This window comes from Scardinius erythrophthalmus, assembly GCF_964197995.2.
Source record: "Scardinius erythrophthalmus genome assembly, chromosome: 12".
In the NCBI taxonomy this organism is placed as follows: Eukaryota; Metazoa; Chordata; class Actinopteri; order Cypriniformes; family Leuciscidae; genus Scardinius; species Scardinius erythrophthalmus.
In genome coordinates, this window is record NC_138232.1 from 40,193,128 (window position 1) to 40,207,913 (window position 14,786).

Genomic DNA, 14,786 nt, shown 5'->3' on the forward strand with positions numbered 1-14,786 from the left:
GATTTCTGTGAAACGCGGAAAGTTGCACAGAAGAAAGCCCAATAGGACCTGCCCTGTACAGTTTAAGAATCTGTAGCCATAGTAGAGGACTCTTATTTTGTAGAACAGACCGAGCAACAACTGATGACGTCACATGCTCAGACTTGCTTGACCAATCGGCAGAAGGGGGCGTGTCAGGCCGCCCACATGTGGAAAACTAATTTTGAAGTAATTTGTTCGTTTTTTGCCTGAGAACTAAAAAAATGAAAAATCAAGCCGAAATCTCATTTTTTTCGTTTTTTTTTTTTTTTTTTTTACGAAAAAACGAATAAAGGGGCCGTTTTCTCGTTTATGCTTATTTCATTTCAAATTGGAAAACAAACTATCAAAATGACACAAATGACTTTTACACTGAAATGCCTTCCGGTTACACTGAAATGCCTTCCTTTTACACTGAAATGCCTTCCGGTTACACTGAAATGCCTTCCGGTTACACTGAAATGCCTTCCGTTTGCACTGAAAAGTTCACGCACATACACATATGAAATCACTCGCATATACATATATACACAAAGCACACATCCACGTTATGTATGCGCGAGTGTTTTATGGATGTGTATGCGCGCATCGAGTTTATATGTATGTGCAAGTGTTTATAGGTGTATATGCATGGAAGTTTATATGCGAGTGTTTATAGGTGTATATGCATGGAAGTTTATATGTATGTGCGAGTGTTTATAGGTGTATATGCATGGAAGTTTATATGTATGTGCGAGTGTTTATAGGTGTATATGCATGGAAGTTTATATGTATATGCGAGTGTTTATATGTTTATATGCATGGAAGTTTATATGTATATGCGAGTATTTATAGGTGTATGCGTGCGTCAAGTTTATATGTATATGCAAGTTATTCACAAGTGTATATGCATTCATGACTAACATAATATGTATTGGTATGGATTTCATATTAGTGTGCACGTGTATTTCATATATGTATTTTGAACATCCAATAGTATACATGTATATGCGAGTAATTTATAGGTGTATGTGCACGTGTGTTATGTATGTATTGATAAGCGAAGTTTGATTTAAATCCTACGTGGCGCCTCATATTTGCCTTCCTGTAATACTGGAAACATTTTCACTGTTGTTTTACTGTGAATTTAACAGGATATTTAGTGTATATATTATTTGTGAGTCACGTAAAGTATCTTAGCTGCTAGCTGCTTTGTTTTCAAGAATGACCGCTCAGTTGGCATGGAAAGTCACTATGGCTTCGAACACACATTTTTGTGTTTGTAAATGTGATGAGCTGTTTGTAACTCACAGCCTTCCTCATTATGAGTGTGGTGACGTACCTTGTGTCTGGTAGTTGAGCCTCCTCATTTCCACCGGGTCAGAGGAATGGGCCAGTAAGTGATCTTTAACTCCAGCTGAGTGCTCATCTTTAGCCGAGGGCGAGGAGCGCTTCCTGTGCAGCCAGGAAATGACATCAAACATGAGCGTACAAACACACAGCGATCAGGTGGAGGTGTAAATATGCAAGATATTTCCTGTGTGTTAGTATCTGTTAGGAGAGCATCAGCACTAATCTGAGCTCAATTAAACCCTCCGATTGCATCTCATGAAACGCCAAACACAAACAAGCGTTTATTATCGGATCAAAGAGAGCCGCTCGATACCCACCTCTCCTGTTTGCTGCATCCCATCGAAAGAGATGGAAAAGAAGAGGGGAGAAAAGAGAAAATGTCACAGGAAGAAAACAGCACAGACGGCGTGTGTATAGGGTGAATTTATCAGAAATGTGGAAATGCCATTGCTACTAATGAGCTCCGATTCTAGCTGACATTTGCAAAATGAGTTTTTTTTTTCACTCAATAGACATATAACTTGAACCCTGGCCATTTGATTCTCTTGTTGTTCAATAAGACTGAATGAATTTGGCTATAATTGAGAAGAGTGGTACTTTATATCTGTAGCCATTATCAGGTTTTGGCAGATGTGCAATTATGACTTTTTTATTGTGTGAGGGAAAATATCATTTCTGCAGTCTAGTTCAAAAAGTAAATGACTATTATTTAATCATTAAAGTTCTGTTGAAGTATCCAGCAAAAGAGAGTCCTAAAAAACACTGTTAAACTGCTGACTATCACACTGAAATAAGGTTTCTTGAATCTCGATTTTCTACTCTAACAGTGAGTCAGCAATGTCTCTGAGAGACCGACTATTTATACCCGACAGTTCAGTAAACTCACTGTGTTTGCAACGCGCAGCGAAAAAGAAAATATGGTCACTTAAGCAGAATGTGAAAAATACGCTTCTCCATGATCTCAGTGTAGGATGACTGATTGCATTTTTCTTGGAAAAGCACCAGTAAAGTAATTGCACTTGTTCCGCACCTCTTGAAGAGCAGGATGGCGATGACGATGATGATGATGAGGACGACGGCCAGCACTGGTCCCATCACCCACAGCATCTCTGGGTCCTCAACGTGACGGGACATCCCGCTGTGGAGCTTCACCGTCATGGGATCAGAGTAAGGACTCACCGTGAACATCTTATGATACAGAAAGAAAGGAGGAGGAGAAAGCAAAATAATTACTCAAAAGATCAAAGGTTTATTCTTTATTATGACTATTTTCCACATTTCAGAGTAATAGTAAAGTCATCAAAACTATGAAATAACACAAATAAAAGTTAATTATTAAAGGAATTTAATAAGTTAATTAAAGGAAATTATTTCCATTTAACCTAAAATATTCACTTGCAGCCCCCCCGAGATTTTAATTTAATATTTCAATAATTTAAAAACACATTTTGATGTTGATGTGCAGGTAAACAAACAATATATTTATCTTTTTTAGGAAGTGTTTTATAAGTGTTTTAAGTAAATGTTTTTAATATTTAATTAATTGTTAGATTTTAACTCATGAATCCCAGTTTAAATTAATGAAAACTCATCTTGAATTTAATTAATTTTAACTCAAATTAATTTACTTTAATTCAACTCATCAAATTTAAGCATATATAAAGTATAATTGTCAATGTAATTATACATGTCTATGAAACTAATTTCAAACATTCAAGCATATGCTTTTAGATCAAAAGATAATACTTAAAATGCCACCATTATAATGCATCAAACAGGCTTCATAGGATGTTACCTGATAGAGATCAAGCAACAATATTGCAATTGTGATTTTGTTTTTAGGTGTTGCTGTAATCTATGTCATGTCCTATACACATATAAAGGCTAAATTTGGTAGGTAAAAGTAGGTGTGTTTTTCAGCTTTAGGAGCGGAGAGGTGCGTCAACACTGTCATCTACACAGTGGTGTATTCTACAGTACACCTGGGCCTTAATGTGGTGTTTACTGACGTTTAGTGATCACAAACAAACTGAAAAACTATTGAAGGGTGTGTGAGCAGAGCAGGAGGAAAGCCTTCAACTCTTCAAAATAGCACAGAAGTCAGTCTCCTTCCACAAACGCTGGCAAATAATCGTCTTAGTAACACCTTTTAGACATCACAGCAGGGCGCGCGAGAAAGAGGGATGGAAACAGGAAGATAGAGGGAGAGCGAGAGAAAGGGCGGAGGGAGGGGTAACCTCTTCCATCCCACTGAGAACCGGAGGTTACGCATCATCAAGCAAATCCCATCAGTGCGACACCTTCTGCATTCCCTCCGGAAGCGACACCAGGAACCACAGAAGCCATCGCTGCCCATTTACAGCAGCTCAGAATCAACACTTAAAGGAAACCTTCACCCAAAAACGTCAAATATCATTGACATAATAGACATTTCTCGAAATACTGCATCTTCTTTTATGTTCTGCAGAAGAAAGGAAGTCATGCAGGTTTGGAACAACACACCGCAAAAATATTTTTTTGTACATGGTCTTGTTTTCAATTACAATTTTTTTTTTAAAGCCAGCATGAAATGGAAGTTGCGCTAGTCTTTTCTTCCCTATTGTGACATATATCTGAGTGAAACAGCTTCTCAAAGAAGAACACTTGTAGGGCGGGACTTTATTTTGTACGTGTGGAATTGATTGGATGGTTAGATGGTTGTGGTTTGCCATTGGTCAATCTCATGTGAGTGACAAGGTGCCCTGTCGGCTAAGAAAAATACTCCTGTTTTCCATTTTTTCCCCACTGACAGATGTTTTCTTGATTTAAGCATGAACTCAAATCAGTTATATATATATATATATATATATTTTTTTTTTTTAATAAGGCTTAATTATTTGAAGTCATTTAGCTTTTCAAGCAAATGTATATTGATTTAAGAATGTTTAAATATTAGTAATGGAAAACAAGTCAAAACTACTGAGTAAGAAAATCATTTTATGCAGTGCAATACTCCCCCAAAAAAATCCCTTTTTTTATCCTTTAACATTCCTTCACAATCTGAGATGAACCAGGTGGGTTTTATCGAAATATAAATGCCTCCACTGATCTTTCAGAAAAATAAATATTCGTGTCTAATTCGACGCAGCTGTGAGGAATACCCGAAGGGAATTTTTATTTCTTTGTAGTTGCTCTTGCATTGCTTGGGATACTTAATTTGAGTCAATAGTGGAGATACAGTAAGAATGTTAAAATGAAATTCAGATAGATAGCAGCCCAGACCATTTTGTCATTGAACTTGATAGCTGTAAAATCTTTTGTAAGATCTGTTGTAAGATCTCTTCTGAAACTCTAGGATGCATGTGTGAGATTGTCCATCTAATGAAAGAAATTCAACTCATCTCATTAGTTTTTTTTCTTGTCAAAGCAGAAAAAATGATGGAAAATGATTGGCTGAATGATTGGCACCAGTGAACACAAACCGAACTGTTTTTGATAGTGTAAAATGAAATATCGCATCCACATGCATAATGCAGATTTCATATTTAAACAGCAGTCTTTAGCAGTTAAATATTCACAGACACTAATGCATATCATGATTTTAATAAGCGTACAGCCCTACTCTTCATTTATTAATCCACTTCCGCTTTAATGACTGAATTCCACAATTCCACATTTCTCACATCGCAAAAACCACAGGGCCGTAGATCTGCTGATCATCATCATCATCATCACCTCCGTCTCTCGTCTGAGCGCTTGCGTGACAGCGGAGGAAGAGAGCATCTTAAAGCCCTGTGGGAATCTGTCAGTGGGAAACTTTCATAGTGATCAATTTAATCGGCACTTCCTCAGACGGAAGGACATCCCACAGCGTGAGTAATGCTTCTCTGACTGACTCCAACCACTATTTACTGATGCATATTCATATGTGTGTGTGTGTGTGTGTGTGTGTGTGTTTTCATTTCTCCTTCACCTCTCCTCCATCTCTTCATCTGTAACGCTCAGGTCTCTCCACCAATAATGATACCATCTCTCTCTCTCTCTCTCTCTCCTGTTGTCACACTCTCTGCTGATCTGCCGCAGTCCTTCATGTGATGTCTCTTTCTCCTTCCTTTCTTTCATCTCCTCCTCCTCTAATCTGTTTTTCTTGTGCTGCGGTAGTTTTGCAGTCGACCTCTTTCATCCAATTTCACACTCGCTAGTCTGTTTGTCAGCCCACCACAGACTGTCCTTTCACAAGATCCTCTCCTCTTTTTTTTCTTCTCTCCTCCTTATTTTGCCTCTCCTCTCATTCTTAACTGCTAGTTGTCATTCTTAACATAATGACAGTGTTTATGCAACTGGCCACAGGGCTCACGTGTGTGTGTATGTGTACAGGTTTGGCTATACTTATATAGTGAAATATTATAACAACCGACTACAAACTGGTCCTCACTAGTTAAAAAAGGCTTATAAATCAACTAAAACATGTTCTTATTTAAATCTAGTATTTTGCAGTTTAACACTGTAGGTTTAAAGGCCAAATTGACAATTCGCAGCGAGATTGATTGCCATTTTTGTCCGACAAAGCAGTCAGGAGAGTTAGTAGATTAACGTTGGAGGATTTGAACTTGAAAAACGGAGTGTACTGATGTCTTTCTGCGGTTAAAACAACATTACTTCTTATGTTCATTCATGTTTATTTGATGCTATAAATGAACTAGAAGGAAGAGATGATCGGTTCATGAGCCGCTTTAACTGAGGCTCTACAGTGATCTGGAGAGTGGCGTGGCTTGTCGGACATAGCAACAGTAATTAAAGGGGACGGGTCTTTGCGAACGGTCAGTTACACCAAGGACGAAAACTAAGAAGATAACGATAAAGATATAGTTCTAAAAATTAAATGTGTTCACGACACATTAAAGAGCCACAAAAAGGTATTTATTGTTTAAATTTCTTTAAAAAATGACCAAATTTGAAAGTTGAGACTTTGTTTCATATCAAAAGTAAGCTGGTCTGTCCAGCGCCTTGTCAGTGTCTTCTCTGCTCCGCGATGTGTTTTTCACTGCGTGAGAACATGGTGTGGCGTGAGAGCGGCGTGGCTTGTCGGACATAGCAACAATAACTAAAGGGGGCGGGTCTTTGCGAACGGTCAATTACACCAAGGACGAAAACTATGAAGATAACAATAGTTCTAAAAATCATTTTTAATATTAAAGAATAGCATAGCTATAACGATAACGATGTAGAGAGACGATATTGTTGGAATCACTTTGAGAACAATTTTATCCAGCTGATGAACAATAAAAACACTGAGGGCCAATCAGAGCTCGAGCATTTAAAGTGACAGTCAAGCATGCGCTTAGAATAAACAATGTTACTGTCTGCTGTTGTGGATGCTAATATCGTAATCTTTATAGTTATTGTTCTTAGTGCGAATGGGCCTTAAGGGTTGGGGTTGGGCTAGGCAATGGAAAATAGCATTAACCTAATATAAAAATCAATGGATGTCTATGCAACGTCCTCACTAATTTAGTGAAACAAACACTGAGTGTGTGTGTGCGTGTGAGAGACTCACTGATTCCCGGTCTTTCAGTGCCGCCAGAATAAACGTGCGGTACTGCTGCTGTCCAGGTAGAGCTTTGTTAAAGAAGCCATTGTAAGTTCTCTCGTCTCCTAACACAAAGGTTTCTGGAAGATTCTCCATCTTGGCAGCGATGTATGGCTGCAGGAAGTCCTGCGTTTGTCTCCTCCTCCTCTTCCTCACATCCGAGTCTCCATTACTTCCCAAAAGCTGATAAATCACAGAGAACACATCAGGAAAATGACAAACAATGACAATGCATTGGGGAAAAAAGCATCCATGTATAAAACGACTGACGTGAATGTTCATATACCCTCATTTACAAGTTTCAGGGCTAGATGATGTTAAAAAACAATTTGTACAAAAAAAATCTCTTTAAAATAATCAAAGCATGTTTTCCACACAGTTTCTCATTAAATTAACACAAGTAAGAATGAGGACTTTTCCTATATATATTGGCCAGTACTACTTTAGGTCTCTTCTGATTGACACTTGAAACAGCTGGACTGTGACCCAGAGGTCAGAGGTCGAATATCAGCCTCAGGTGCTTCAGTCAGAGGCATCATTAATTCAAAATGACATACACACTGTCTCCAAGAGCTTCATCTTTCTCTTTATAGACCACTTCCTTTGTTTCTCCATCCATCACTCTTTCTGTCTTTTCCTTTCTCACCACTAACATAATAAGCAACAGACCACAGCTTCTTTAGTTTAGTAAAGCACATTTGGTCGAGACCAAATCAAATCCAAGGCCACAGGATTACAGCTGAACAAATGAGGTCTAGCGGCAGAGAGAATGAGGACTGAAGCGGGACAGCGGGAATAATATCAGCGCGGTGATAAACACCAGCACAACACGGGCTCCAATAATACACCTCTCATTTGACTCGGCAACGCTCATAAATAAGGGGCAACTCAGGGGAGAATGGCCGCGAGAAAACGGGCTGTTTCAAAACACCGGCGACACCATTGTGATTTTTACAGTGCCGTTGTGTTTTGATATTCAGGAGGCAGCACCTGAAAAGTTTCGCCTGTTTTGCAGACTATAGTTTATTGAGTGCAAGCAAACTCATGAGAAAGCAGAACCGTGTTGGAGCCCGAAAGCTCAGTAGTAATAATAAAAAAAGCAAAAAATGCCAAGAGAAGCTTTTTAAGAGCCAACGAAGTTTCGCCTGAGTGTCTCAACAGCTGCTGCAGAGAAACTGAGAAGCTAAAAAGAGGCGAAAAATAATAATAAGTGGAACAATAAATACTAACATTCTGTAGAACATAGAAAAGACACAATAAAATTTGCGAACCCCTTGCAGAATCTGTGAAAATGTGAATAATTTAAACAAAATAAGAGGGATCATACAAAATGCATGTTATTTTTTATTTAGTACCGTCCTGAATAATATATGTTACATAAAAGATGTTTACATATGGTCCACAAGACCATAAAAAAGCGGAATTTATAAAAAATGACCCTGTTCAAAAGTTCCCTTGATTCTTTATACTTTGTGTCGTAACCTGGATGGTCCGCAACTGGTTTTTTGTTTTGTGATTCTACATGGGGTTCACAAAATTTCAAGCAGCACTGTATATCACAGGCCTCACGTATGACTGAGAGATGAATAAGGACGTCTGTTTCTGTCATTTGTGTGTGATCATCACAAACACACACTCACCTCATCCAGATCCATATCCTCTGGGTTTTCCCAGCGGCGTAGAGTTGACGTAGTTACAGGCACCACCGCTATATAAAACCACCTAAGAGGAAAACATACACAAACGAGTCATTATAGTAAAAATGTCCTATCTATCTATCAGGTTCAGTGTGTTTGTGAGTGTGATGAAACATGGACATTAGACCACTGATTGCATTTCTGAAGTATTTTGTGACAGCCGTTCAGCCCGTGGCTCATTCAATGACTGAAACAAACACTTGAATCCCATGATTAACAGCTGAGTAATTCCCACACTCTCATGCCAGGACTGAGCAAGAGCATTGTTTGATATGTGTGATGTCTATAATGTCTGATGTAACTGCCTCTAACAATCTCGCTTTGGCTTTGATGAGGAAATATGTCTGGTAATTTCTAATGAAAGGATTTGGGAGCTGTCTTTGGTCAGAACCGATCCCGCGGGCAGCGTGGGTATTTTCAGCGTTCAGCCAGCTCTGACTGCACTGCATTACGGCAAATCCGGCTCGCTGCAGTGAACTAAACCCATGTGAGATGACTCCTCTGAGCTGGGATGGGAAGTGCCTCAGTCTCACTAAAGCACAACAGTCTAATATTTGCCCAAAGAGGAACAGGATTCTTGTATTTATGTGCACTGGCTGAACCCTGAGACTCCAGCAAACATCTCCTTGAGAGCCAACACGTATCATCTTTGGGTTGTTTTAAAGTCCCCCTGTGGTGAAAAGGTAGTTTTTATGTCTATGTGGTGTTTTTAATATGCTTTTGGACAAACCATGTGCAAATTCATAAGTCGACACCATTGCTGAGTATTTTCTCCTTAAAACTGCATTAGACAGTCTCAAAAACACGCTTTGAAATCGCTGGTGTTCCTGACGTCACAAACTACCTTGTAACCAATCAGATCAACGAGTGATCGTCAACGAGTGGATCTCTGAGCCGCTGCGAGTGAGTGGAGGCGGGGCTCAGTTGCATATTCATGGTCCATGTAGACTAAATGAGGCTATTTTAAGGATTTTTTTGTTTCAAGGAAAGAACGTTTAAATATGACATTTCGGTGATCAAAGATGAGTTTTAAGGGATAAAATGATTGACTAAAGATAAACATTGAGGAATAAAAGCACTGATGCTGTGCTCGAGTTCTGTAGACTGCAGGCAGATGAGCAGTAAAGATAATGCTTGCTTTTACTTTGGTGTGAAATGTCAGTAAATACAAAAGTTAACATCACTTTTTTATTATCATTTTTTTCTGTTTATTGTCAAAGCACTTAATGTAGCTCATATGTGATGCACGGCGTGTAAGAACTATCTCGGCTTTTACTGATCATTAGTTAGCGATTCATTTTTTAACAGAGGGCATCATTTTGCAAGGGGAAAACAAATGCTGCTTTTCATAGTAACCCATTTATTCCCACTGAGGGAAAATAAAAAGACAACAGTTTGATATTTTTTATAACGAAAAGCATGCCTAAAAGTTGTGTTATTTTTGCAAATGAAATGAAACGAAAACTAATCTGCAAACTAAGTGAAAAAAAGAAGCTAATAAACTGCTGTGGATACAAGCAAACTTGTGGAAACCTGGGGAATCACTAATCTCGACCACAGCAGAATTTATATGCAGGTTTAATTAAAGGAAAAATACATATCAATCATCATCAGCGCAATGCAATGTATCATGTTGATAATAGCACTAGAGAAAAATAAACACTATATGTGTTGAAACTTGAAGTGGTCGGAGTGCAGAGTTGTAATGTATTTCAGTGCTTTTCTACATCTCATATTTATTTATGTATTCATAGCCTAGCAATGTCATATATTGTATCAACTCTTCACTTAGACGTGATAAAAAAAAGAAAACATGTTTTTCCCCATTCTACATGACTTCACAATAATAATAATAGTTATTCAAAAATTACTTTATTTTATTAATATTAACATTACAAAAAAATGAAACAAAACAATATTACTCCCAATATATATATATTTTCTTTTTACAACACCCCTTACAACACTATCATGACCACAGAAAAGTGTTGATGGCTGCACAAGATTCAATGATGATTTTATAAGGGCATTTCTCTGACTGTTTCTGTTTCTGACAAGTAATTTGTTGAGGTCAATTTGTAAAGAAAGACTACACGCCTGTGCACATATATATTCAATCACGCATACCTATAGACTAAACGCCATCAGCGTTTTCAAAACTTTTTGAAGTTTGTGCAGAGATAACTTTTTTCCCCCAAAATTTTGGAACCTATTTCAAGGCTTGCGTTCTCGAGCCACCAGACACTGTTGTTGTGCGGATGAGCGGGTCGGAGCGCGTTAAGGGTTTTCTGTTGTGTTAGCGGCTCCTAAGTTAATAACTAATGATCTTTGCAACAGAAGTGAATCAATCAAAACTAACTTTAGCTGGACGATAACTATTCTAGAGCTGCTGTAAAGCCAAAACAATCTCTGTTACTGTAATTCCCTTTTATCACTGTAAAGCTGCTTTGAAACAGTCAATATTGTTAAAAGCGCTATATAAATGAAGGCATAGCTGCCAACTTTTGAGTTTAGCTAGGAGTGAGAATTGTCGATTGGGGGGGATGTAAAAAAAAAAAAATCTTGCATCACAATAAGTGTATTGTGATTGTCAAAACATTTTATTAACTAAACTGAATTGTATTAGGTTTAGTGACAACATGTTACAATGTTTACCTGGTACAATTTCTGGTAAGCTACGTTTTCTTTTATTGCTTGACACAAATTTCATGATTTCAATTGTGATTTGATTCAATATATGGACTCATTTGGATAAATATTAGGTACACAAGATAGGCGTTAATTTTTCTCAAGAAAAAAAAATCTCGCCTAATGCTGTAAACATACAGTGAGACCTATCAGCTGGTAGTATTATTTAAGGCTTCAAATAAATCAAATGAAATTTAATGCGTGTTTTATTATAATAACAACTTTATTTAATGATAAAAGTAAAATATAATAAATATGCAATATAGTACACATATTTAGCAAAATACTCTCTATAGCTCTTTTTTCTAGCCAACTAACGTGCTATATAGCCTATACTATGGCCATTAAATGGTTTTTCTGAGGTAAATGTTATGTGACATAATTGTTCTCCTGCTGTTTTATTGACCCCTTTCCGATCGATATTATGTATGAGGAATATACATTTCGGTAAGTTGTACTGTATCTTTCAACATTGTTCATTCGTGTTTATTTACTATTAGCTAGTAGAGATGATCGGTACACGTGCCGCTAGGCATCTGTCACGTTACATTTACAAGCGCAAAAACGGTATTTATTGTTTGAATTTTGTAATAAAATGGACAGAATCTGAGAGCTGAGATTTTTTTATTTTTTCATAAGTATCCTGCTCTGTCTAGTCTGTCGTTCTCCGTGTACTCTTGCTTCATGATTTTTCTGTGCATGAGAAAATGGATGTGTGGCGTGAGAGTGTGTGAAAAGTGTCGATTGCGTGAGTCTCACGGTGAATGCATGAGAGTTGGCAGCCCTGTGAAGGTGACTTGACTTGACTGACCTGACGAGGGCGCTGTTGTGCACTTTGGGCAGTGTGATGGTGAGTTTGCCGCCCTCCTCTGGGTCTTGTTTCTGGTGGGCCGGTTTGCTGGTGAACAGGTCCGGGGCGGTGCGTATGGAGACCTGCTGTTGTAGTCCACCAGCGCTGTTCCCTCGGCTCATCAACACGAAGGAGTAATCGGTGTCCGGCTGCAAACGCGTGATCAACTTTCTCTTCAGGTCACCCTGAACCTCAACGCTCTGCTGGTTGTACAGGATCTGGCACAGGGGGAGCACAAGTTAACTCCATCACACAATGAGACTCATTTTACACTGCATTTTCTACTTCACAACTGTGGAATGACAGGGAAAAGGCACCTTGAAAGGCACTTGGGACTTGTAGGTTTCCGGCACCTCCCATGTGAGCAGGACAGAGGTCTTCATCACAGCTTTCACACCAAAGTTTTTAGTGAACTCTGTAGAGGAGGTGAGAATAAAAGAGTTACTGCATGTCATAGACTCCTCACCCCATCTCTTTTCAGACCGGCTCAGTGATTGGCAGAGGAAACGCATCACTGCACTGATTAACATGCAGTTTGAGACTGATAACGCCTTCATCTCAGACCACACATCAGAAATCAAAGCCGACTATCTGCTCTCTGCATGTGGGTTATGCTATAGGGAAGCTGAGGAGTCAGAGCGCAGAGAAATGAAAGAGACGCCATCTCAGCAGACATATTTAAAGGGATGGTTCATCAAAAACGAATATTCTGTCATTATTTCATCACCCTTGACGGTTCAAATACGCCCGCCACAATCATGATTTTTTGTGATGACGATTATTTGCGATGATTTTTTTTTGTCTCTTTTGCTCATGTCACCTACAATGTAAACCTTATTTTATATTTTATTTTATTTTATTGGTAAACAACTAAATAGGTCCATATGTTTTTCTTATAATATAGCATAATATAACATAATATAATATAATATAATATAATATAATATAATATAATATAATATAATATAATATAATATAATATAATATAATATAATATAATATAATATAATATAATATAATATAATATAATAAGTGAAACTCTAAGAACCAAGAATGTTTGGCATGACGCAAATGTTAAATAACAATAAAACTGAAGAGTTTTTCGATCATTACTTTAATCCTTGATTGCCATTTGTTTACCTGCTTAAATTTACCTCATTTAATATCTCAAAATAATTGTGATTAGATCAAACAAACACAATCTGACAATTAATTAATAATCACAACAGGCCAAGTTGCAAACCTGTATAACAATATTCTGTGAAGCACAAAAGGAAATGAAAATGTTGTTGAGCTCCAAAAATAACAGAAAGTTAGTCCATATGTTCCATGGAAGAAAGAAAACCGTACAAGTTTGGGAACGACATAAGGGTGAAGTAACCCTTTAATGTTTCTAGCATAAGATGAGCCATATGTGAAGTTTTGCAGCGACTGCAATTCACAAGTCATACGTCTCCAACCATCTGCTGTGTGTGAGAGCTTTTCAATGAACAGAGAAATGGCTGAAACGTGAAGACTGCCTGGATCTTTTTGCAAAACAAAGAACGGGATATGACAATCACAAAACACTTTACTTCCATAACGTGACACATTTTCAACAGAAACTGAGTATTGAGTGGAGAATGTTTTTGGGTGGGAACTGACATCATCCATCAGTATTTGATCGCACTGAATCAAATCTTGTCTGTATTAATTCATGATTTTGTCCTGACAGATGCGACTATCCACAGACTCATGCGACAAGGCATTTTTTCAGATGCCTAGCTCTATTTTTATCACACGGCACTGAGTCTCTCCTCCCACAGTGGAATCTCACTGGACCAAACCATTAGCAAAGAAAAAACACAGATGAAATCTCTTTAATGTCTCAGATGGTTTTCAGAACAGCAATGAGATTAAATGGAGATGTTTTTTTTTCTTAATTCTCCTGCTTCTCAGATTTTTCTTCTTAGAAAAAAAAAACTCTTTAGCACATACTAAAACTAAAACCATAAAAAACACTTTCATTACTTAAAATTAAAAATAAACATTAACTGAAATAAAACAAAATAAAATGTATGTAATTATTTTTTTCAGATAGTATCTAGTATCAGGTAATTTTTGTTTTAAAGATTAAGAACAAAAAAGTTACAAAAAACACAACAAAATGACTAAAATAAAATATAAAAATAAAATCTAATTCAAAATATTAACAAAAACTAAAATAACTAATTCTCACAAGATCAAATAATGTCAACAATTTGACAGCAATCTGCAACTATTTAAAATTCTCAAACTGAAATTAGGCAGAAACACCTGATACAAAGTTGATTCTTAAATTAAACAACTAATTCTTCCATTTAATCTCTTGAGATTCTGAGCAATAAAGGTTTTCTCTGGTAATTACGACTTTGATTTGAATTCCAATTTTCCTTAATGATTCCATTAACAATTCTTTCAAAACTTTTGAGGGAGCGACTTCTGATTTGTGAGTCTCTTTGATTAATTCATTAATCGAATAAACAAGCTCATAAGAGTCATTAAGTCTCATCACATTCAATTCAGACTGCACAATTCAATTCAAACTCACAGCTAAAACACACAGGGCCAGATGTACGTACATTTGCGAACACAGCGTTAATAGCGGCATGGC

At 37.4% G+C, this 14,786-nt stretch overlaps 1 protein-coding gene across 1 annotated transcript in view; it reads right to left on the reverse strand.

Annotated features, from left to right (window-relative positions):
* ptprfa (protein tyrosine phosphatase receptor type Fa) overlaps positions 1-14,786 on the reverse strand; it is a 200,230-nt gene that overhangs the window by 38,616 nt on the left and 146,828 nt on the right. The window contains exons 15-20 of the mRNA XM_081380153.1: positions 12,472-12,569; positions 12,116-12,372; positions 8,560-8,641; positions 6,887-7,102; positions 2,381-2,538; positions 1,340-1,452 (exon numbers count right to left, since the gene is read on the reverse strand). Of these exons, the coding sequence (XP_081236279.1) occupies positions 1,340-1,452; positions 2,381-2,538; positions 6,887-7,102; positions 8,560-8,641; positions 12,116-12,372; positions 12,472-12,569 (924 nt within the window). The remainder of the gene's footprint in view (positions 1-1,339; positions 1,453-2,380; positions 2,539-6,886; positions 7,103-8,559; positions 8,642-12,115; positions 12,373-12,471; positions 12,570-14,786) is intronic.